At 40.6% G+C, this 25,509-nt stretch overlaps 1 protein-coding gene across 5 annotated transcripts in view; it reads left to right on the top strand.

Annotated features, from left to right (window-relative positions):
* The first annotated feature begins 1,212 nt into the window (after positions 1-1,212).
* Positions 1,213-25,509, top strand: part of PRKN (parkin RBR E3 ubiquitin protein ligase) — a 611,538-nt gene continuing 587,241 nt past the window's right edge. For 2 of the 5 annotated variants that reach the window (XR_013984719.1, XM_081000694.1), the window contains exon 1: positions 1,216-1,372. Coding sequence is in view for 4 of the 5 variants with exons in the window: in XM_081000694.1 (XP_080856820.1) it covers positions 1,366-1,372 (7 nt within the window). In the remaining variant the exon portion in view is untranslated. Of the gene's footprint in view, positions 1,373-25,509 lie in introns of all 5 variants that reach the window. The other 3 variants (XM_081000696.1, XM_081000693.1, XM_081000695.1) reach the window with 3 other exon arrangements.

Genomic DNA, 25,509 nt, shown 5'->3' with positions numbered 1-25,509 from the left:
CCACACATTATGCCTGTTTTACTGCTTTTGTTTGACTGGCATATTGTATTAGATTTTAGTACAATGATGTTAATTTTTTTATAAAGTTCCCATAATTTTGGGTGACTTGTGCTCTGAACACACTTGATAAAACTAAACATCATTTCATTTGGTAACTTCGGGGCAATATTACTCAGAAGTGTCATTTAATTTCATAGGTCTTCTTCCCAGAGAAATGGGGTTGATTGCAGCCTTAGGTTATGTACATTTATTTAGTTATTTATTTACATTTTTATACTGTATTGCCTTTCATCCAAGGATGACAGGGTGGTTTGAATATAAAAACAATACATACCATTCTAACAAACAAAAACAATACCATCCCATACAGTTTAAAAGGCCAAAGGCTACCCGGGAGTGAGCATCATAGAATTAATTGACTCTTACTTCTCAGTAGATATGTAGCAGGTTTGTTCTGCATTTGCCATAGGACTAACCAAGGCATATCTTTGCTGTTTTTGTGTTTTTAACTGATTTTAATTATCCAATATGTAAATCTCCTTGAGACTGTGGTTTAGAAGGTGGATAATAAATCAACAATAGTAATAAATACACACGTCTGTTCAGAATTCAACAGAGCTTACTTCCAGGTATAGGATTATTGCAGCTTAAATATCCTGGGAAGTGTTTTAAACTCACACTTCCTTATTGTTACTTTTCCAACACTTCAGTTCACACTTGATTCACCTTTGACACATTTCTTGGGAGTGGTGGAACCCAGCGGGACTTACACCAGCGTAAAAATTGCTATATGAATGTGCTGCACCTGCTCCAAATACGCATCCTCTCTCTCCATCTCCTAAAGCTGGTGAAAGCGTGGTAAGCAAAGGCAAAAAGGTCATAGGATATGCCTGTGGAACGAAGCAGTAGAGGAATGCCGTGCTCAGCGCGCCCACTCGCCTCACAAAGGTTGAGGGCAAATTATCCCACCCGCCCTTTAAATCACTGAGGTCCTGAATGCCTGCAGCGGGACTCAGGCGTCGCTTTTATTCCTGTCTCCTGGTACTGAACACAACAAGGCGGCGGCGGGAGGGCAGATACCTATATTTGCTTGTGCTGTGTGTTATTGCTGTAGCGACGTCCCGATATGTGCTATTTATAGACATTTATAGACGTTAGCAGGGCGAAGCCGGGGAAGCGAGCAAGCAAGGAGACTACGTTTCCCAGAGTGCACTGCCGCAAGAAGCTCCTCACCTCGCCTGCGCAGTATTCGGGTTGCAGCTCCGGCGGCCTGCAGGGAGCGTTGTATCCTGAAGGTTGACATTGCTGTGAATGTGGACAGGGCAGGCTATGTGAGCGCCCCCTCCTCCTCCTCCTCCGCTGGCTATGATAGGTGAGTGGGACCCGGATGCAGCGTCCCCCTTTGATCCCCTCCCGGCACAACAGGGAAATGGCGGGCGGGTGAAGGGTGTTCGTGGTTTTTCAGGAACAGTGCAGTTTAGCTGAATATCCTAATCCCTATGTATGAACACAGAAATACACCCACGTGACAGCGCAGCCTGTGAGCTCCAGTTTATATAAATTCTATGTAGCTCGTACACTGCCAAAATACCCGCTGAACATTTTACTTTCTCCATATACATACATACATATATAGTTCCCCTTTTTTTGCATTCTATCCCACTTAACAAATAAAAACGAACGTATCTTTCATTATAGTCAACCAGGCTTTTAGGTACTTAACAGGCTTCTGATCCAAACAGTAATGCTGTTCATATCACAGAAATGCCTTGGTTAGTGATGGGGGGGGGGGGGAGAGACACCTTTCTCCTAAAAAGAGCAGCCTACCAAAAGCTCACTGCCTCCTCCATCTGGATGCTACTTTGCACACTCAGCCAAAACACCAGGTTAGGTTAAGTACCCCTTACGGAGAAAAAGTTTTCAATGTGACACTTATTTTTGAAAGCAGCAGCAGCAGCAGCCGAACCAGCAGCTGTTGCTGGCGAGGTGAGGTAATCAGTAAACAGCTATTTCTTCCTCCTGGACCTTTTTATTTTTATTTTACCTTATTTCTTCCTCCTGTTGCCCTGGAGCAGGAAATGGGCACTGCCGCCCTGTCTTGCTGCCCTGCTGCTGTGGTTCTTGAGCTCAGGCAAGCTAGAGAAAGTGCTGTCTGCTTCTCTACCTTCGTTTTCCAGCTCATCCCCTCTAGGCATAGGCAGAAGAAAGCCAGAGCCTCTACCCATTCACTTGTAACCTTGGTGGTACAACATAAGTTAAGGAGCAGCCACTCATCCTCTCATTCACCTGTAGCTTGGGGCCCTGTGAATTCAGTCCTTCCCACCATACTGTGAAGAGAAAGGTCATGAATATGGAGGCAGAAGTAACTGCTCTTCAAAGAGCAGCCTCTGCCTGCTTTTGCTGCTTTTGGATGGCTCCTAGTCTTTACTGCTGTGCCACTCTAGAAAGGGGATGCCCAGGAGCAGGCAGAGTCTTCCAGAGGGGTCTGGCATGTGATCAATCACCTGTGATGTGCAAAGCAAGTGTATGAAATGCTCAGGCCACACCCATTGCTGCCATGCAATCCCTGGAGGGATGGCTGGAGTGAATGTGGCCCTAGATCCAATAAATGAATAAACAGTTTCATAGAGAGAACTTGGGTGAGATCGCCAACCCTTTGTGGTATACTGCTCAGAGAGAAAGGGAAAAAGCAGAGAGTAGGCAGAAGCAGGTGTCCATTCTTTCTCTCTAGGCGACACTATGGGTGTAATCCTTCCCACTGTGTTGCCCTCAGAAGATGAACAAGAGAGCGGAGACAGTAGAAGCACAGTAGAGACACACCCTCCCTCTTTTAAAGTGAGAGTTCAAAAGAGAAGGTGCTGGACTGGAGGTTACAGAAGTTTGGCAGGGGTACCTCTCTCCTTCCAGCTTCTCCCCAATCTCTGTTGCAGGGCTTAAATAAGATCATTCATGTTGGTAGAGGTCATTGGGCAAACCTAAACAAAACAACTCTTTTGAAACATCTGTTTTGATGAATTAAGATTTCCCATTAAGCAAAGGGGACTCTTTTTTTATTTAATATTATTTATTTAGAGCATTTGCACCCCACTCTTCAGCCAAAAAAGAGTGGCTTACATACAATCAAATTAAGACAAACCCCTATCCGTAGGCTTACAATCTTAACAAAACACAACACACAAGGGACAAGGAACAGGGAAGGAAGAACAAAAGCAAAAGCGGGCAGCAGTTTCTAAACAGTTTTTTCTATGATGACTAGCTGGCACAGAAACATAGTGTTCTCCACATCCTTCGTTGGTAAGAAGTCCATTAGCAATGTTGGACTGGAGGGTTTAGTTTGTTTTAGATGAGATAGCACTAAGACACATTTTATTTACAAATATACACAATGGAAGCAAATAGGCTTTAGCAACAGCTAGCCGAGCTATTGGTTCCTAAAAAACCATTGTTTTAGCTACCTGGATGGGACTGCCCACAGCACAGTTAAGCTACCTCTAGTGAAATATATTCACACTCTGCTTCTTCCCAGCTTACAACTGCAAAATCAGGCTCAGACCATTTTTTCTTCTCTTCCCCTTAGCTGTTGGGTTATCACCTTCCCAACTCTGATGTGTATTGCATTTCAGAAGCTGGAGAGAGAGCCCCAGTTATCAGAAATGTTCCTCTTCTTTTGGTCACACCCCTGTCCACTTGGGCCTGCTCATATTAATCAAAACAGCTGGACTCACAATAGAAGTTTCTGCCAACATGTGATCTGTCACAAATCATTCCTGCTATGATTCATAGCTATTGGGCCTGAGTTGCCAATTTCACTAAATGTTTTCTAGCTTGCAAGACCATGGAAGAAAAGGAAGCAAGGCCTAAACAAATTTTCCACCATCCAACAGAGAGTTGCAGCACAATCCAGTACATGATTACTTGGAAATTAAACCCAATCATGTTGAGTGAGGTTTATTACTAGAAAAGCGTTCATGTGGTTGCAACCTTAGGCATGGCTAAACCAACGAAAAAACCCCAGATTAAACACATTATAGTCTGCGGTTATATTGTGGCCCAGACCACACCAGTGATGTAACCATATTGTACTGGAAGGAAGGAGGACATCATTCCCATAAGCCTCTTATTTTATTTATCCCAATGATCTATATACACCTCAACATACTAATTTTTACAGGTTCTACTTCAGTTATTTGGAACTTTATATAATTAGTAATTTATGGTAATTTATACCAAAAAAGAACAGATGCATATTTATTGTTTTTTTAGCCATATTTTTTTAAAATGCTTTTTGATACATTTTAATTGATCTGTATATTTTGAGATGCATTTTGTGGTTGGTTGATTCATGGGTTTAGGTGTTCACAAGTGGACTGGAATGTCTGTGAAATGTTCAGAAAAGCTGTGATGGTTGCGTAGTGATACTCGTTTACTTCTGAACGATGTGTTTTTCTATATCCCCAAGAGATTGTGCATCCTTGGTCTGAATATCTGAAAAGCTTTTAAAAGTTAAGTTTGGTGGTTTAGTCTGTGTGGGGGTTTTTTCCCTTTTCTTTTTTTCTTTTCAGTCACTGAAAATACTAAGTGAAGTATTTGTAATAGCTCCCTTCATTTTAGTTCTTGCTACTGTCTTGCATTCCAGAGGGAATTTGTGGAAGGTCTGGCTTTCAGTAAAAAGCTGTGTGTGTGTGTGTGTGTGTGTGTGTGTGTGTGTGTGTTTGTTTCTGTTCCTCAGTAAATAATGTGGAATACTGAGGAAAATTCTATACTCCTTGATAAAGCATACATTTGTTGAAATATTGTGTGCCAGTCTGCTGCATCTTGTTTTGCTGACAGTTATTGTTATCCAGGGTAGAAGCACTACTTCCTTTCTGGACAGCAGTGGAGAAATACTACCTGCAAAGAATATTTTATCAGACCTCTAACTCTATCAGTAGCTGTTATGTGCGGGGTGGATTGATCTAAATAGTCAATTTAAATCAAATTTCCAAGGTTCTAATGCATATATTTCCTGAACAATCATGCATACTAATTGGTTGCTATGAAAATTAAGTGGCACATGTTCACAACTGAATATAGCTTTTATACTACCCAGGAGAATAATCCAAAACCTCTCTTCATGGATACTGCTTGCCTTTTGCACTACAGAAAGTAGACTATACACGCTTAAGGACACTAAGGAATATCAGTTATTTGAAGACTGAACCCTGCAATCTTATACACACATACCCGAGAGCAAGCCTCCCTGGGTATCAAGAGACCTAGGTGTTTACTCAGAAGAATAGGATTACATGGTAAGTGCCCAGAACTTTCCAGACACAAGCGCTGGTAGGAAAACATTATCCCATGATATGGAAACTCTACCAAATTAAACTCAAATGAGCTCTCAGCAGACAAAACTATGACTAATAAAAGCAATATATATAGTTTTGCTGAATTGATTCCGTTGTGAACCATAAACACATGCTAGCTGATAAAATGCATCATGTTAAAACTCCACTTGCACAGCTGATAAAATTAATCAAGTTAAACTACATATGCAAAGTAGCAGGGTGGTTGATACCAGTTTAGATAACACACATGCTTTGTTTATGGCTTAAATATGGGAAAGCAACAACAAAAAGCATCACCACTGTCAAAAACAATAGCATATCATGAAAATTGTGGTGTGTAAACCATGCCACTGAGAAGATCCCCTTTAACTGGTGCATTTTAAGGCACAAAAAACCATAAGCATCACCAGTGCCTTGTGATAAAAATCATGTGCCCTGGGTTGGGGCACTTTTAACCTATTCAGTAATCCAGCCCTGGTAAAAATGGCCACAATTTCTGACATCATCATGAAGGGGCCATTAGAATATTGTTCTCTGTATGATCCCAAAAACTGTTTAAGGCATTTTCTCCTCTCTCATATGTTATCCCAAAGGGGGGAGGTTTTTCCAAAGGGGGGAGGTTTTTCACCAGCCAGAAGAACAAGGCTTTTTCTTGCTTAAATGTTACAGTGCAAATGGGCCTCTCTTTGGAATGTCTAGGCTTAAGCGGGTGAAAGATAAGAGCAAGGCTAAATGGATGTTATTCTGGCCCGGGGGGGGGGGGCGAGACTGAAGACAAGGAGGCGAGTTGAAAGGGGGGAGGGTAACGCAGGAGACAAAGCCCCATTTTATTGCTATTAGTATAAATCACATGTTTTACATGCGAACACGTGTCGAGGTTCATGGCGTGGAAAGGCTAGTGCAGGAAGGAAAGGGGGGTCAAGCCCATGTAAGGACATAGGAAGTTGCCATAACTTTCGGTTTACAAGAAATCAGGTGGTTCACAAGAAATCAGATGATAGACCGTCACAGGGGGTATAAAAAGGGCTGGCAAGCCCAGAGAGGGCGGGCAGGCAATGAACTTTACCTTGTCTGTACCTTATTTTGTCATGACACAATAAAAATGATTTTACTGCTGTCAAATTGACTCTTTGAAGCGAATTCTGATACTCCGAAGGGAAGGAACTAAGAAAAGGTCTTTCAATCAGAAGGTGCAGCACCAAGTATATATATTATTGACTGTTCTGTGACCTTTCCATAGACCACCTGAATGGATCTCACAGACCACAGTTTGAGAACTACTTAGTTCTCCTAGAAGACTGACATTGCAACACAGCCATGCCCCACATGATGAACCTCTGCCTTACACATTTTTGTGTGTGGAGAGTCCTTTGATGATTAAATGCAAAGCATTTTGTGTGCCGTTGCAGGGAAGAAAGTGATTCAGCTTAATTGATCTGTTGCTTGCATTCTGAAAATGCTGTGGCAAGTACAGTGGGCACTAAACTGCAGAATCTCATGTGCTGCCTTTCGGTCAGAAGGAGAGAGAGGCTGAGGAGGTTGAATCAGTCTTGTTCATCCGAAACAGATGCAGCGCACTACCAAGACTGACTTTTGCAGGGCATTAAATGTTCCAAACTAGCAAGCAGTGCTATTTTTCTATAAAAAGGGGTTTTAGAACTCATCACAAATGCCTCCCTTGTTCCATTTTAACGGCAATGGTGTCCACCTGAGAGGTGCCGAAACTAAATTCCTGAGAGTTCCGGCTGAAAAAAAGCCCTGCCAGTAAGGAACATAATGCATGCGTGCAGCCTCAGTTTTGAGACTATGCGCACCAAATCTAGTGAAGGGTCTCATGTGTGGACACCTTATTTTCTGTGTTTGCATAAGAGGAAAAGTTATGAGCTTGGAAGCAAGCTACAGGCTTGCATGGGCCCTCTCCCAACCCCTCCATCTCCCTCTGTAGGCTAGAGAGAGATGACACGGGAGACCAGGATTTGAATCTCCAGTCAGCCATGAAGCTCTTTGGTGACCTTGGAGCAGTCAGTGCTTCTCAGCCCTGGGAAGGTGATAACCCAACAGCTAAGGGGAAGAAAAGATGGTACATAAATGCAATAAATAACTAAAAGTATGGTTTCCCCTTGTTCTTTCTGTGCTGCCCATAACCATGGTTCAGATGTACATGGACACTGGCCTCTCTCCAGGATTCCTTCTGACTGCAGAAGCTGGTTAAGATTTTTGGGGACAGTGTGTTTATATCCTACATGCTGCTCCTGATCATCAGCTTTATGTTTGTACTGCCCGGCTGGGTTCCTTTTTCAGTCTTAATTTTCTAATAAACTGAAATAATTTTGGGCACACATAAGGTTTGTGTTTCTTGCCTTTGCTGATCTGGTATCCTCTGTGGAATACATTCAGTAGAAACATCTGTTCGAGACTTCAGAATAATTACAATATCACTAAAAGCTTCGTAACCAGATTACTGAAACTTAATGTTAAAGATCTGATTTTCATTGATCTAATCCTTTCAGGTTGTTTCTTTCTTTCTTTTTTCCTCCCCTCAATGAAAAAAAGAAATGACAGCAGGACAAAACTGATTAGTATTTACATAATGTGAATTTTAGTAGGCTTTCTTTTTTCTGCTTCTTTCTTTTTTGCCTGTTCAAGTATACTTCTTTATCAAGCTCTCTTAAGGCCTTTTCACCTATGTTGACCCTCTTCAGTTATGCGCTATTAATTCATCCTTTTACCATTGTGTCATACTGATAATCAGCATTTAATGTTAGATTCTTCTGGGGAGGTTTTGCCTTGTACCCCACCACTTTTTAAGGTGAGACTGGCATATATGCATTTGCGGTGTTGCCTTGGTTTTGGGACTCTGCTCAGTGCCTTTCCTTTTGTCATCCCCTCCCCCCCCCCCTTCTGATCCCCAGAGTGGGGTTTTTTTAAGTGATGTTGCTGGTTTCACTAAGTTGTTGTTTGTTTGTTTTTTGAAGCAGCACAGTAAGTCCCACAGTGGTCAGTGGGGTTTTTCTCCAATTACACGAACATAGGATTGCAGAATGGTGCTGAGGTTTCCTAAGGCTAACTAGTGAGTTGGTGGCTAACTAGAGATTTGCACTACTTTCAACTAGTTGCTCATGCTCTTAAACTAGCTCTCAACTTGATCCTCTCCTTGCTGTTCATTCTGGAATTTTTGATATGCTATTCTAACTAAAGCCTTGTGACATGAACATCAGATCATTGTAAGCATCCATTATTTGGGTTGGCCATAGCTTTTGTTGGGCAATTTTGTTGATATTGCAATCTAAATTTAAAGTGCTGCTAAGCCAGTGAATATTTGAAGTTCCCCATTAAACCAGACTTGGTACTAAAACAGAAAACCAAAAAGTGCTACCTGGCTTTGCATTGATGCAAAACACTTGTATATATCTAAGTGTTTAACTGTAACAACTGATGTTGTTTGTGTTAACCTAGCATTAAAGAACAGAACTGTTTAGTCATTATGAAATATTTACTCTGGATATTTGATTATAAGATGAGCAGAATTCCAAATAAGTGCTATTATTTATATTTAGAATTCCGCTCGTCTACACAGGCGCAAAATGTAGTCAAAAGGTCCAAGTTTCCCTCTGTGCAGACATAATCCCAGTCTCTCTCTCTCTTTTTATATTAAATCATGACATATCAGTTTTCCTGAACCAAAAATGGGTTAGAATAAAAAACGGAAAAGAAATCCAGACCCAGTACTTAAAACACATAGAATATAAAAAGACAATAATAATTCCATTTGAACCACAACACACACAAATCCACAGTTGGCAAATGAAAACTATATCACACGGTTATCATATCCAGCTCCCCAGGGTTAGATGAAATAGATGAGTTTTGTAACTCCTCCAGAATGCCATCAAGGACAAACAATATTTGATCACACTCTGAGGTCATTCAGGTTCCTCAGAGTGATTGTAAAAACTCTTCCCTTAGTTGTTGATGATTTCATGTAGTGAGGTAATATGGAACAGAGTTGATTTGATGAGTGCAACTGGTGTGAGGGGTTTGTAAAGTGAAAGACAGGCCATAAAGCATGCTGTCTCAAGACCGTGGAGCTTTAAAGGTTAACAGTAGCACCTTGAATGGGGCACAGATGTGAGATAAGTTTGTCACAGAATGGGTTGTATACATTCTTGTCTCTCTGTGTTCTTCAGGAGATGAGCTGCTGCTAGGAATGGAATTTTCTGAAAATCCTGATTTGGAGCTTATTCACATGACTATTTTTTTACTGTCCTTCTCCTTGATGTTGACTATTTTTTACCAGTTTCTCTAAAAAGATGAACAATTATTGCATGATTATATCCATCTACACACGTGTGGGCTGTGCCCACGAGGGCATTTGTTTGTTCATGGGTCACTTTATGTCCACACATGAGCACTCTCAATTTTATGTCTTTGCAATCGTATCCCAGTGTTTCTCATCTACAATAGTGGGCAGTGCTTGATGGGATATATTTGGGCTGTGTGTTGTTGCTCCCTCCCCTTGAGCAATTAATATTCCCCACCAACCTTAAGTTAGGGAAACCTGAGGTCCATTGTAGGCATGTGCACAGGTACTTTTTAGATTCTGCATTAGGGAGGTAATTGGGCATTTAATGGCCATTGCACAACACAAAATTGTAAGATTTGGGATATGGCTGGAGCTTAATTGAGCTGTTGGTACAGAATGGTAAGGTATATCACATTGTTGAGAAATGTTAACATTTAAATTAAAAGTACTCAAAGGTCATTGTAGAACAGATAATTTTATTTTGATTTTATGACCTATGTCTATATCTAATAGGATCCCTGAAGATTACTGTACAGTGGTACCTCGGGTTAAGAACTTAATTCATTCTGGAGGTCCATTCTTAACCTGAAACTGTTCTTAACCTGAGGTACCACTTTAGCTAATGGGGCCTCCCGCCGCACAATTTCTGTTATCATTCTGAGGTAAAGTTCTTAACCTGAGGTACTATTTCTGGGTTAGCGGAGTCTGTAACCTGAAGCGTCTGTAACCCGAGGTACCACTGTATACATTTTTATACTTGCTCAGTGTGTGTTTGTTCTCACAGTCCTTTTTATTATTTGATCTTTTACTTGGTTTTGTCAATTATTATTATGCAATTGATTTTGTGTTTAGGATTTCTCAAACAAACACATGACAAACAAACATGCATGTACATTTCAGCATTTTAGTTTTGTTTTTATTTTGCATTCAATATTGGAAGGCAGCATAACTTTTCAGTGCTTTAGGGCAGGCATAGGCAAACTCGGGCCTCCAGGGGTTTTGGGACTACAATTCCCATCATCCCTGACCACTGGTCCTGTTAGCTAGGGATGATGGGAGTTCTGGTCCCAAAACATCTGGAGGGCCGGGTTTGCCAATGCCTGAATTAGGGCCTCTATTAGTCTTGATTGTCCCTGTGTGAAAACCTGTGGACCTCCTTATGTAGATTCAGGTCCCAAGCAAAATGCAGGAGCTGCATTTATTTCAGCTAGAGTTTACAATGCTGGCAGCAAGCACTTCAAATGTTTGTTTTCCATTAGAATATTTCTGTTTCGGCAAAATTGTTTTTATTTGGCTCTTCTTTCTCTCTTTTGCTACCCCCTCCCCCCCTGCTTTAATCTCCTGAAATAGCAGATTAAGCTAAAAACTTTTCCCCAGTACTTCTAACAGTTTTCTCCAGAATTATCTTGTTGGAAGAAAATATTCCATCTGCTTCATTCCTTAACATAGCAAACCTCCTAAGTGAGCCTTGTGATAGAGACTGGCTGAATTCCACACAATGTGGTTGTTGGCCCCAAGCAAGATGAACACAATCTGTTTTCTCTAGTTCTATTAAAGGGAGAGTCGAGCGCCTTCATTTGCCTCTTGATTTTGTGATGCTTATGTTTTATGCCCTCCTTTCTTATAATAGCAGACTCCCTGCTGCTCACTCATGTTTGTATCCATACAGGTAAGCATCGCACACAAATTTAAATACCTAGTGCGGCAGTGCTTTAGCATTTAAAGCCAAATCTTCATAGGCCTTTGGCTGCTTGACTTCAATTAAGCATTTGAAGTTTGCAGAGGCGTTTAAGAACTTTGCATTATTCTTTCCAAGAGCATACCTGTTCTGTGAAAGTTTACCTGCGTAAGAGAGGTGCAGATTGTCAACCAAGCATTCTTCTGGTGGATTTTGCCCATATTGTGCACATTGTATTCGAAGGTGTGGTAGAATTTTCTTTTGCCTTCCAAATGCGTCGCTATTTTTTTTTCTTTATGCCATAATTTTCTGTTTGATAAATCTAATACTAAAAATGCAATAACTGAAATTGAGATAAAGCATCTGTTTCACTGAGTTTAGCATTTGGTTTGTTAAAATCCACCAAGACTTTTAGGCATAGGAGCCAACTCCTAGGGCCAAGGGGTCTTTGCCCCCCACAATAAAATATTTAAGGGAGCCAGCACCCCCCCCCCAAAGTTGATGGGCATTGTCATTCAAATAGTGTCTGTGCACCACATCATGTATTCGATTATGAAGGTTAGGGCTCACTTGCCCCCCCCATGTATTATTCAAGTTGGTACCCCTGTTCTTAGGGGTGCTATCTCAAAGAGACCCCATTCTGCAGAAGTAAAGAATTCCTCGCCCTTGACCAACTCTTCTGGAATTTTCACAAGGCACTGTGTTTTATGGAGCTTTGATTTGATTTGTACCTGCCACTGTTTCAAGATGGCTGCTGTATTTGTTGGGGAATGCTGCTTGGAAGGCAAAAACATACAGTGGTACCTCGGGTTACATACGCTTCAGGTTACATACACTTCAGGTTACAGACTCCGCTAACCCAGAATTATTACCTCAGGTTAAGAACTTTGCTTCAGGATGAGAACAGAAATCGTGCTCTGGCGGCGCAGCAGCAGCAGGAGGCCCCATTAGCTAAAGTGGTGCTTCAGGTTAAGAACAGTTTCAGGTTAAGAACGGACCTCCAGAACAAATTAAGTACTTAACCTGAGGTACCACTTTACCTTGGTTCTCAAACTTAATCCGTTCCGGAAGTCCGTTCCAAAATCAAGGCGCACTTTCCCATAGAAAGTAATGCAAAATGGATTAATCCGTTCCAGACTTTTAAAAACAAGCCCTAAAACAGCAATTTAACATGAATTTTACTATCTAACGAGACCATTGATCCATAAAATGAAAGCAGTAAACAGTGTACTGCAGTCACAGAATCAAATCAATCAATCAATCAATCAATCAATCAATCAGTAGCTGAACTGGCTTCCACACAGTCCCAAAAAGAAAACGAAAAGAGCCACAAAAGCAAAAACGCAAAATAAATAACAAAAACAGACCTCAGCATAACACTCAAAACAGAAGTGTGGCACTCAAATTGGTAGCGGAACACTAAAAACGGAGCACATTCGGCTTCCAAAAAAAGTTCGCAAACTGGAACACTTACTTCCGGGTTTGCAGTGTTTGGGTTCCAAGCTGTTTGAGTACCAAGGCGTTTGAGAATCAAGGTACCACTGTATATGCAAGTAGACCAGTTTAGATGGGGGGGGGGGAATCGTCTCCAGCCCTTTTGAGGAGTTGGCAAGGTACACAGTGATACTGTTCTCTTGAACGAAGCACTGCGAAAATAAAAGATGATGTGGGAAGGGGAAAGCTTCATAAATAATATTGGGCAGAGCCGCACGCCTGAATTACCCCTTCTCTCTGCCGTCCAGATACCCATGAAAAACTCTTTTCTAATCAGCTGTTGTCATTTCACCCATTTATGCTGGGAGGCAAGAGCAAGTGAACCTGGAGTGGATGGACCTCCTCCAGGTCGACATTCTCCTTCCTTAACCATACCATCAGTAGGTATACATAGGTATCTTCTATGGCCCTTCCTCAATATATGTCGGTATCATCCTTCACTTCTTTTCTTCTCTTCTTGTTGGCTATCAGGGGGATCTGTCCCCCCTCCCCATTGTGATGCCATATCTGTGCATTGCTATTCTTAATAAAAGTGAAGTGCTGCACGGGACTTAGATAGCCATGGTTATTTGCATTGTCACTCATTGAAATGGTTCTTGACAACTTGTGTCAGCATTTGTCAACATTTATATTAAGGTTGCATTGTTAGATCTTACTTCATTCTGCAAATGCACTTTTTTTTTTTTATGGAGTTGTTTATTTCATCAGCTCACCTGAACTGAGATAAGAACTGGTTATAAACCAGTGCAATATGAGATTGTGTGGCACAGATTAGAAAGCTGATTTAACATGAATACAGTTTTTTAAATCTTAAATTTCTGAAAAGGAATATAATGATCAACCTTTGGAAGATAAAGCACATTCTAAACAGAGAGGCTTAATTTACTCTGTCATTTGCACAGATGAAACAGAAGTGGGGAAAGACAAGAGCTAGCAATATTGGCTGTCTTTGTTTCACTTTGAGTGAAACTTACACATATTGCATTGCTATATATCATAACTGTAAAATTAAGGTACTTTGAGCTTTGTTGCAATTATGTCAAGTACCTATGGTTTTTTTGGGGGGGGGTGTTCTTGGTGGTTTTTGAAGCAGTGGGCTTTTTTCCTGCAACATCGATTTTCTTAAGCTAAGTGCGCCTATTATAATAAATGTGCTCATTAAATAGCGCTGCCTGGTTTCCATCTCCTCCAAAACATGCTGGTTGACGCTTTTACTTGCAAGTAAAACTGCAGAGTGTGTAGGATACTCCTTTTGTTATTATTTTACCTGAATAGACATCTGGCCAAATGGGGCTCCCAAGCAGACTAGCTGGGAATGTTGGGTGTTCTCCCATTAAGAGTAAAACGCACACATGAACTAATGTGCCAGTTTGACATTTTACTTTGTAAATCGAATCAGAGAACTGTGTAATAGGATGCTGAGCATAACTAGTAATAAAGTGTGAGGATGACGTAAACCCCTCTGACCTTTCCTTAAAAAAGAATGGGAAAAGCTTCAGTTATTATGGTGAAGAAACACAGGAATGTAGAGCTGGAAGTTCAGCTAATCTAGCCACCTGATGTCAACAATCCTACAATTTCTATGCCATTTTGTAGTCTTTCGAAACACGCACACAAATGAATCTGTACTGTCAAGATTAAAGATGCCAAGTCCTATATTCTCAAGGGACACTGCCAGAAAGTGGTCTGGAAGGTACAAATGTTGTGCAAACTGACATTCTCACAATTACTCCCCCCTCCTACCAACCAGCAGGAGTCATTAGCCATGATGGCTAAATGGAGCCTCCATAAGAATCAGTATGTGTCAATATCAGACACCAGGAACAAACAACGGGGGACTATTGTCCTATGAACTTCCCAGAGACATCTGCACATGATTGGGAAACGCAGCCAGATGGGCGGGGTATAAATAATTTTTTATTTTATTTTATTGTTTGTTTGAAATGGGGACTTGGATTGGAGGGACTTTAGTCTTAGTTACCCAGGTTCCTTCTAATAACTAAACTAAGATTTAAATGTAATAAGGATGTAAATAAGCTGTAAATGTAATCTGTGCACTGTTTTTCAAGGGAGTGACTTGTATCTCCATATATGGAGATTAATCCTGTGTTGTTACTTGGAACTTCTCAAATGCATTTTAGTTTTAATTTTTTTTAAATCCGCTTATCGTGGGACTCGAAGCAGGATACAACTGTGAAATAACATTATTTGTAAAAATAGACAATCCCCTGCAAAATGTTTCAGTCGGGTTTCTGCACATGTTTCAGCCTAGAAGAGGAGAGCAGCCCAAATTCACACCCAGAATGTTTTGCGCACTGCCTGGGGGTGACAGGCAGGCATGACAGTTGTCAGCAGGGATTCAACCTTGGATTTTCTCTGCCAGAACTACAACTCTCAGAAACATAAGACTGTCTATAATCAGTGGAGCGAGTCTTTGAAACCGGGCCTGATCACATCTTGCACAGCTAGTGAATGGCAGGAAGACATCTGATAATAGAAGCCATGGCAGTTTGATCCTCAAAGCACCCACTCTCTCAGCCCATTAAAATGAATGCCTGAGCTGTAACGATGGCATCTTGAGAGACAGCGCCGTAATATATTTCTAAGGTGGTCAGAGGAGAACAATACAATAAATAAAAAAGACAATATATGTGTAAAGCGACCTTTTTTTGAATGTTGCTGCTGTGGTGCTTTTATTTTAATCTCTGAAGCTTCAGGTAAAGAGTGTCAAGTACAGTTGTACTGAAAACTAGCAACCACTTGAGCATGACAGATTTACAGAACTTAAATGTTTCCACTGTGGCTTTTTGTTGACTGCCCGGTTGCTTGTCTGCTTAGAGAACCACTTGTTCAAACAATAGCAGATGAAAATGCCCATACAGTATTGTAAACCAGAAATCATTATTTTTCATCCTATGGCTTTGCTCCGACAGTCATTGCAAAAAGGTTGCCATTTTATTTTTATTTCCATTCAGGTGCCTTGTATTAATGTGTTTCTTATTTTATGCACTTTTTAATCCTTGTTTAACACTTATGAAACCTATGTCCAAATGACCTCTTCAGATTATGCACCCTACTTGTGGGCCGAGAGACTGAGGAAAACCTTTCACTTAACTTCTCCAAGGCAAAGTGAGCTCCTCCGTTGGATTCTCTGGGGTGGGGCTCACTGTTAGCTGTGAGAGTTGCACAGCTTCTTTCCCTAACTGTTTTCTTGTGTTGCTGCTAGTGCAAGCGGCAGGAACAGCCATGTTGGCAGCCTATCCACAATTTTGCATTTGCCACACTGCCTATTGTAGTCCTGGGGTCAGTGTGTGTGTGTGTTAGGGAGGGCCAGAAGTGGCAGATACTATAAAAAATGGTGGTGAACTTGTACAGAAAATCCTGCGGAGAGGGCTTCTTTTTCTAAGGGGGCAGGGAGGGCGAGTAAAACAAAAATTACCTGATTTTTTTTCTTCAGAAAAATGTCTTCTGAAAAATTTCAGCTGAGCTCGAGTAAATACTTTAACGGGCTCTGATAATAGGCTGCACTTGGGAAATGACATTGATTTTAGATGCTTTTTTTTATTCCCATAAGCTGAACAGCTATAAAGTATTTTCAATTCCTTCTCATTCCTTTATATAGATTATACTGCCTTGCATTGCAGATGGCAGATGTGGACAAGATCAGCTAGTATTGACAGTTGTCAGCGTTTGACTTGAAAGCACTGGAGATGGGCTTTGTACCAAAACAGTCAGATCGAATCCCAATCAAGGCCGCTGGTGTTAGCATGGCTTTTGTTGTTGTTGCTGTAAATATGATACCAGATAGGAATGGGTTGTACTAAATCCCATTGTAGGGATGTCCCTTTCTTCTTTCCTTGGGTCACATTTTTATTTTAATCAGCTTAGCTGCATTTCTTTTCTGTGGAATACAGTCGTACCTCGGGTTACAGATGCTTCAGGTTACAGACGCTTCAAGTTACAGACGCTTCAGATTACAGACTCCGCTAACCCAGAAATAGTACCTCGGGTTAAGAACTTTGCTTCAGGATGAGAACAGAAATTGCGAAGTGGCGGCAGCGGGAGGCCCCATTAGCTAAAGTGGTACCTCAGGTTAAGAACGGTTTCAGGGTAAGAACGGACCTCCAGAACAAATTAAGTTCTTAACCCGAGGTACCACTGTACTTGTTTGTGAAATTAGTGGCTTGTCACAGCACTACTGCTGCAGAGGAGCAGTTTCAGTTTATTTCCAAGGGGGATGCAAAGGCAACTCAAAAAATTGGACTATTCTGGATATTGGTGAAATCTTGAGCATGTTTACCCATGAATAAATCTTACTGAACACAGTGGGATTTACTTATGAGTAAGCATATGAGTCGTGTGTCCCTTTCATTATTTGTATTATTTGTAAAGCCAAAATGGTCACCCCCAATAATAATAATAATTTATTATTTATACCCCGCCCATCTGGCTGGGTTTCCCCAGTCAATACGTCACCCCTGGTTTGGTGGTAGCAAATTGGAGGAGGCCATATTGCTGCCTGGTTTTAGGGGCTGCAGTTTGAAGCCCTCCACACACACACACACACTTAACAACAACTTTTATGCCACTTTTCAAAACAAGGGTTCCTTCCCCCCCTAAACCCCCACACAATCAATAGCATATAAAGAAATACAAAAGGAATATAATAAAATAATGGCATCATCTGAATACAATCACTAAAACAGCATAGAAGCTGGAAATTTAAAAAATGATTTTGGTGGTGGGAGATTTGCCATGGTGTGTGTCTCTTTTTCAAACACAGACACGCAACTCCCCCCCCCCCCAAAGCTTCTAAGAAAAGAAATACAGTACCCAGCCACTGCCATAGTAAGCCCCCAGTCACCCAAATGTGTATATGACTTTGCATTGCTCATGTAGAGGCTACTTTAGCCCTTTGGGGGCTTTGCTTCAGATGCTCCCCCTTGAAACGAGGAGGCTGCTCTCTGCATGATTGCTTTGGAACAAGCCCAATTGAACTTGCAGGGAGGTACTGCTTAATCAACATGTGTGGGATTCGGCTCTTAAAGTGTTTAGAAATGGGGTGTAAGCACTATAGAACTATTTCTCCTTGGATTTGGTATTGGGACATGAACATAAGGAGAATTGTTTCAATCATTGCACAATATGCTGCTTCTCCAGTGAATATTAATACTGTTAACACGTCATTCAAAATATGTGGAACATCCATTTTGGTAAAATCATATGATCGTTGTTACAGACAGAATTAGCTTTATCTTTGCTGTATGGGCAGTCAGAAGAGCTGAATTCCTAATCCAATTAGTTTGGCATGTTTGTCATAGGCTGAGTAACATTTGCTTTAGGAGTAAATAGAATTTGGTATCTGAATACTGACAGAATCCATTAGAAGTGCATGAAACACCCAATTTTTGACATTTCAACTTGAGATTGGTAAAACTGAATAGTCTGTTCAGTAAACTCCAATGAAAATCCTTGATATTAAATATTTTATATGGCTGTTTCTTTGTATATATTTTTAAAATTTTCTTTGTATATATTTTTAAAATTTTCTTTGTATATATTTTTAAAATTTTCTTTGTATATATTTTTAAAATTTTATATATGGCCTATACTTTTAATGCCTAATAACGGTTTGGCGAAGAAGAGTCTGTTCAGTTTGTTTACGACTGGTGCAGTGTTCAGGCACTACCAAAACATTCCCAAAGCCCCCTCTTCCCATAACTTCCCCAGCTCCCTTTCACCCTGTAGGTGAGTTGACCGTCCGAACAGAAAAGGTGGACTGTGCCATTGGCTGCCTGTTAGTTACCATCTACTGTGAGTGACCAAGCCATGCCAAAGCTAAAAGAGAAACTTTTGAGCAATAGACTGGCAACTGATCCTCTTAAATCTTGTCATTGGTGCAAGTGGGTTTCAAACTTTCTTTTGTGGAGCCCCAGAGTTCCTCAGTGAAAAAGAAAAGAGGATGTCATTGACAAGCAGGAGAATGTTGTGCTGAGGGATGGTGAGACACAACAGGCATGGCTTGCGCATTGTAGAACATCTCCTGGATCATCTTCAGTGTTCAGGGTTTCTTGGCGGAGAAGTCAGTGTGGAGAGGGTTACTTGACAGTTTGGAAAATTACTTGTATGAATGCTGTTTTCCTTTCTTTCCTTACAAAGTTTTTTCTTCAGTACAAATAGTACACACAGAGAGAGATGTTCCTGTCGTAAACCAAGGAAGTTGCCATTAAAAATTAATAACTAGCCTGGTTTCATGTGGCCTTGTAGTCTCCTGAAGGAGTGAAAATGGTACACTCTGTAAAAACCATCCTGTTCGTCAGGTCTTGACAAATCGGAAGCATTAAACAAACCAACAAACCCCCAAACACTCCATACACAACAGCTGCTTGTTAACAAGGGAAGAAAGGTGACTCGGATGCATCAATACTTGAATGTCTCCAAAGGACTGGCAAATCATGTATCAGAAATACTAGAGATGAGTATCTTTGAGCTTGAAAGTGTTACGCCAATAGCGAACTCCCCTATTAAGCTTCAATACTCTATTTTTTAAAAACTGAAAAACAAAACCCCATGCCATTGTGTTGATATTTATAGTAACTGGTACAAGAGGAGAACAACCTGTAACTGTTAGTCTGTCAGCAATCATCCCAGCAATTGGGCATTTATGTTCAAGTGTTGATAGAAACACTACAGCGTAAAGTATGGCCTACGACAATCTGGAAGGGATATTGATAATCCTTTGTGTTTACCACAAGAGTGCTTAAGATGAAATAGTTACTAGAAGACAAAATTAAAGTACATGCTTACCGTTACTTTTTATATATGAATGCCATTGCACACTTTTTACTTTAAGAATTGCAGAGTAAATTTGCATTTTTCCTCTTCTTCCTTAGCATCCCGTTTCCCCTTTTGTGCATTCTTTTAAGTAGCAAGCCTGAGGGCAGAGACTGCTGTTATCATTGATTAGTAAGCCATTCTAAGAACCTTTTGGGCTAAATAGAAAGGAAATGTTTTGGGTTTTTTAAGATATTAGAGGCCATAAAGCACTTAAAATATTTTAGTGCCCCCTTATATATCTAATTCAAAATATAAACAATTATGATCTGGAAAATAAAATTTTATTTCTGAAAGTGAATCAAAACCTACAGTAAGATGGAAAATAATGTTTATTTTTGTATACATGCACTTTATATTTGAAATTTTTTCTTACTTCTTCTAATTGCAAAGTCTTCGATCAGTTCCTGAAAACTAATCTTACGTAGCACATCTGCTTCTATACTTGGTAGAGATAAGGCATCAAGCCTGCCTTGTTGCATAGTTGTTCTGTTGGGATTTTTAATATACATCAACTGAGAAACTGAACACTCAGCTGAGTCATTTGTGACCATTAATGTTAAAAATATACAAAAGCATACTAATGATTGGTTAGTTGTGGAACTATTTTGAGCCTGAATTAAGCTACCCCCCCCCCCCAAATTCCAGACACAATTGGATTGAGTTCTGAATAGCAAAATACAACACGCTGAAATTGGAGGAGCTGGCATACATCATCAAACATAATCTGTCTTTTGTAGTGTTTACAACATGTTACTAAAGGGTAGTCGGCTTATTTGAAATGAAGGCAGTCTATTAATTTAAAATTGATTGGAACATCATCAAGAAATGATGAGGGTAAATCAAGAAAATTAAATAACATTGTCTAAAGGGAAATGCGTAGTAAGTAATGGAACGCGAGCTGCGTAAGATCTTACAATAGATGAAGTTTTCACATCTGTATTATTCAGATGAAGTTCTATATTGTTTGATGTGCTTGTTTTAGTCACAAAAAGAAAAACCCAATACTTTTTTTGGGGGGGGGGAAGGAACTATACACAAAAGGGAGTCACCAGTTAATGGCTGTGTTCACATCTGAATGTGTGGATACAATTGTTGGCTACAATTATGTAATATGTCTGATCTGTAGAATAAGCTGTGACTTCTTATTTGGGGTTTTCATTTGGCCTTGATTCCTCCTTTATTAACTCGGGTTCCCTTTTCACAAACAGGAGCTCACAGATGTCAAGTCATTCAGGTTTCTCCTTTGTTTTGCATTACAGTAAGAAGTGAAGTTGTGAAAGGAGGTGTAGAATTTAGATATCTTCAGTCTCACCAATTATAGGAAGTTCTGCAACTTGTAAGCCGCCTTGAGCTTGTTTCCTTTTTCTGAGCATAAGGCAGAAACTAATGGCTAGGCACCTGAACTGGCCATTGCTTTCTGATTTTTTAAAACTACTTTTTCAACATAGAAAATCCCTTGATCATGTGTGTTGAGCCACAACATATAAATGGCTTGCTGCCTGGAAGCAGCTGCCATGGGGAGCAATTTAAAGTGATCTCTAATGCAGTGGCTGTTTGATATGCAACCTTCTGATGTGCCTGATAGTTCCTACCTGATGTGCCCAGTAGATACGCTTGCATGATTTTTATTATACGATTATGCCTACAATAGCTAATTTTATGATGCTCTCCCAGGCTTTTTATCTGAAGCAAGTTTTCTCTTCTCCTGTCTGTGATTTGAGCGTGCATTACTTTTTACAACATTTTATTTACTGTTTCATTAGATAATGAAATAAACAATCCTTCATATAGTTCTAGAAGTTTCATAAATGTCTGCAGTATATTCTGGTGCTACTACGTCCCGGTCTTTAAAAGGAAAACTGCATTAAATCAGGTACCCATGGTGCCTCTTTGGTTGGATGGGTGTTAAAGAGGGTGTATTAACTTTAATTGGCTGTCAGATTTTTTATTTTCATGGTGATCATTATTATTTGGGGGAAGGTACAAAGGAGATATTGTGTGATTGGTGGCAGCAATAGATGGTTGTGACATTTATACACTGGGTTTGAGATCTAGGGAGTAAGTAGGAAAAAACACAAACACAACCATGGAAGAAAAATCCAAGAACAACAAAAAAAGGACAGCTGCCAAAATAGATATGGGGTTGTATTCAACAGAGCACTAAGGCTAAGAGGTGTATCCCCTTCTCCTTCAGCCCTCAAAAGCTCCCTCAGTCTGTTCTGGGGTTCTCTCAACCCTTCAAATCACATTTGGGGATGGCATGGGGTGTGCCTGGGGAAAGGGGGGGGGGGAATTTCCATTGCGCTTATGCTCCAATATAAGGAACAGATTATAGATTATATCTTATTCTGGGCACTGAGGTTTGTTAAGGGTTGCTGGGAATTGTTATTCTATGAGGGGTACACTATGGTGCCCAGACTTCTTTGAGGGAAAGGATGTGCTTTAAAGGGACACAGCCTCAGAGTAGACCCACTGAATGACTGGTGGTAGACCTACTGAAATTGATGGCCATGAGCATGACTTTTTCAGATATCACCTATGGATTGTTCCTATTTCCATAATGTTATTGCTTATATGTTATAAGCTCCCAAAATGCCTTTTGTCTGAATTTCTCTCTCCTTTTGCACCCTTTGCCCCCCCCCTGCCTGTCAAAGGAAAACCCTGCCTTAAATGTAAATGATTCTTGTGGAGCTGTAAGTCCCTAAGCTCTCTACAGTGGTACCTCGGGTTACATACACTTCAGGTTACACACTCCACTAAGCCAGAAATAGTGCTTCAGTTTAAGAACTTTGCTTCAGGATAAGAACAGAAATCGTGCTCCGGCAGCGTGGCGGCAGCAGGAGGCCCCATTAGCTAAAGTGGTCTTCAGGTTAAGAACAGTTTTAGGTTAAGTACGGACCTCCGGAACGAATTAAGTACTTAACCCGAGGTACCACTGTATTTATTTCTTTAAAACTTGTGTGAAAAGCACAAATGTTACCAATGGAGTTTCTTATGAACTTTTCAACCAGTAGCATATCCAGATTTGTCACAGGCCGAGCAAAGAACTATAGCCAGGCTCAGAGTTTTGACAAGAGTACCTGCACGAATACCACAAAACAGGTGTAGCCCTAGAAAAATAAATGTAATGTGTTGACCCGGTCCATTGAGTGTAGTCAAGAGAATCTTTCTTGCATACTTTTTCATCATGATGGCAACATGGAGAATCTCTGATTTAGAAGAACAACCAGTGACCATTCAGAAAGGGAAGTATAATATAGACTGGCATGTGATAGAAATCAATAGGTCTTAAAATGTCTTATGTGCTTACCCATGATGCGATTTTTTCCCTTCACTCTCCTGCGACCTATAACTTACACTGCAGGGAGTAGGGCGCAAATGACAGTCAACATTCTGCTAGTATCCTGTACTATAATACACTACCTGAAACGGCATCATGGACTGTTGAATGCAAGGTGCATGGCCTGTGCTTATGTTTTGTGTGAACACTTTCAGAACAACTTGGGGTAATGTTATTTCCCCACCCCCCAACCTACAAAGACAAATCCTTCTACCTTAAATTGCCAAGAAAGGCTTGGTTAATCCAAAATTTGCTTTAAAAATGTATTCAAAATCTGTGGAATAAGATTTCTGAGGATTGGATCAAGAGTCCATGTAGCCCATCCTCCTCCTTCCAGTGGTAACTAGCCAGGCTTGTTTTCCCCCATCAACTGGTATTCACAGGTACACTGCCTCTGATTGAGGAGGTTCTGTTATCAGGACTAAGGGCCTCGTCTCCTTTTAAAGTCAGATGGAAAGAGCATCCTGATGGGGGATTGTTGGGTGGGTGTAAAAGCAACCGCTTCCATGGGCCACTACACACCAACAGTGCTGCTGGACGCAGTACCCTTCCACAGAGCCATCATTGGAGGGAATTTCCTCCAAAACTTCCTAAGACCACGTCAGCAGACACGTCTGTTTACAGAAAGGCAAAAGGGAAATGAAGGAGACTGCTGCCAGTGGTTGCTCGCCTACCCAAACTGTAATGTTCTTTCTCATGACTCACACAAGGCCCCAAATACTTCCAAAAAAGCTCCAGCATAGCTCATGCAGTGCCTAATCCCAGCTGAGGAACACTGAAATAATGCATACAAACCAGGCAAAATCTAAAATGGCCAGTAAAATTTCCATGGAAGTCCTCTGCAGTGCTTCCTTTGACCAGCCATTCCTTTAACGTAGGCTGGCGATCCTTTTGGAATGAGGGCTTTATTTACTTACTTACTTACTTACTTACTTACTTGGTGGTGTGCCAAGCCCATGATGGATGGTGTTCAACAAATAACAGTTCAGCCGCTGACCTTTTTGAAGGACAAGGTTTTAAAGGTGAGTGGAAGCTTCCAAATAGGCATCATATATTCTCACTCAAAGAGGCAAGCTCTTTAAAAAAAACTATTGAGGAGGTTATACACGTATTCTATTTCTGTCCTAACAAAATCAACATAGGTGAAATGAAAGGGGCCAAATGTTGCTCTTAATTTAGCCTCAAGCTCCTTTTTTTTTTTTTTTTTGGTATAAGAACCTGACCCCTTTGTGTAAGTTTACTGAAGTATTTGTCCCTTATGAAAACCAATACAATCAGCAGAGCCAGCATAGATAAAGAACCATATAGGGTTGTATTATAGTGGCAAGACTGTTTTGTGACCATGTTCTGCAGGCAGACTGGAGGTGACAGTATTATTTACTTTTGTTGCTTGGGGTCCAAAGAGAGAATAAATTGCTATTGATTTTTGGAACATTATAGTGAAGTGTCTGAATGCCTACAGAATAGCTGGGTGGCAGGACAGCTGCGGAGATTGTATAGAGACTGCCTTTTAAAATGAAAATTTGTTTTCTGGTTAAACTGTTTCTCACCCCCCCACCCCCCAAATTTTAAGAGCTAGTAACAAGAAATCTTAACTATGGCTACTGTTTCTATTATTATTAGGAATGCCTCCATTGTAGAATCTTGAAAAAAATCCAATATGATATTGATTAATACTTCTGTACTCTGTTTGTGATGGTATAGTGCATCACAAAAAGTATTTTTAGTGTTTGTGTCTTATTAACTACTACCTTAGAGCCATTTCCCCTATAGATGTAATAGTTGTAATAGTTGTAAGAAAGACTATAGAATGCTAATATTATGCATCTGGTGTAATATGTACATTTCTCTAATAAGCTGATTTCTGTTGTTGGTATAGTGCTGAATTCTCATGTTTGTCCTTGTAGGAAAAATACTCATTTTCCTTTCTGAATTTTGTTGTCATTTTTTCTTTCTTTCTCCCATTCTCACACACACATTTCTCATTTCCCCCTCTTTATAATTGCACCCTTTACTTTTGGATCTATAATCCATTCTATCTTGTAGTGACACCTGCTGGGGGAGGTATAAATGGAAGACCTACAATTAGCCATGGCTGCTTCCTGTCAGCTCTCCCCCTTGAGTCAACAGTGTGCACCCTGTTTGGCAGCCTGGAATGAGTCATGCTTCTGAACTTCCCTTGAGGCCATCTGCTGTCATCTCTTTCTGAAGAAGCCGACTTCAGTGCCAAACTTACTGAGACTCACTGCCTCGCCAGAATGCCGCTGTAAATGTTGACTCCTGTAGCTAACACTCGGGCTTCCTGCGCCAGAGAAATCAGGATCCCTGCTGGAGAACAGTTTGGTTGTGTGCACAACAATAGGTCTCCAAGTTATAACATTTAAGACATCAGATCTAAAAACCAAAACTTTGTAGAGTCCATTCCTTTGGGAGAGTGGTGTTAACAGCAAACACACCAAATAGAGTCCCGTGGCACTTTTAGAGGCTAGCAGATTTACTGTGTCGTAAGCTTTTGTGGACTAGGGCCCAC

Source organism: Podarcis pityusensis (assembly GCF_964106645.2).
Source record: "Podarcis pityusensis genome assembly, chromosome: 3".
NCBI classification, from domain to species: domain Eukaryota; kingdom Metazoa; phylum Chordata; class Lepidosauria; order Squamata; family Lacertidae; genus Podarcis; species Podarcis pityusensis.
Note: the sequence above shows the minus strand (reverse complement) of the source record. Positions and strands in the feature narration are given on the sequence as shown.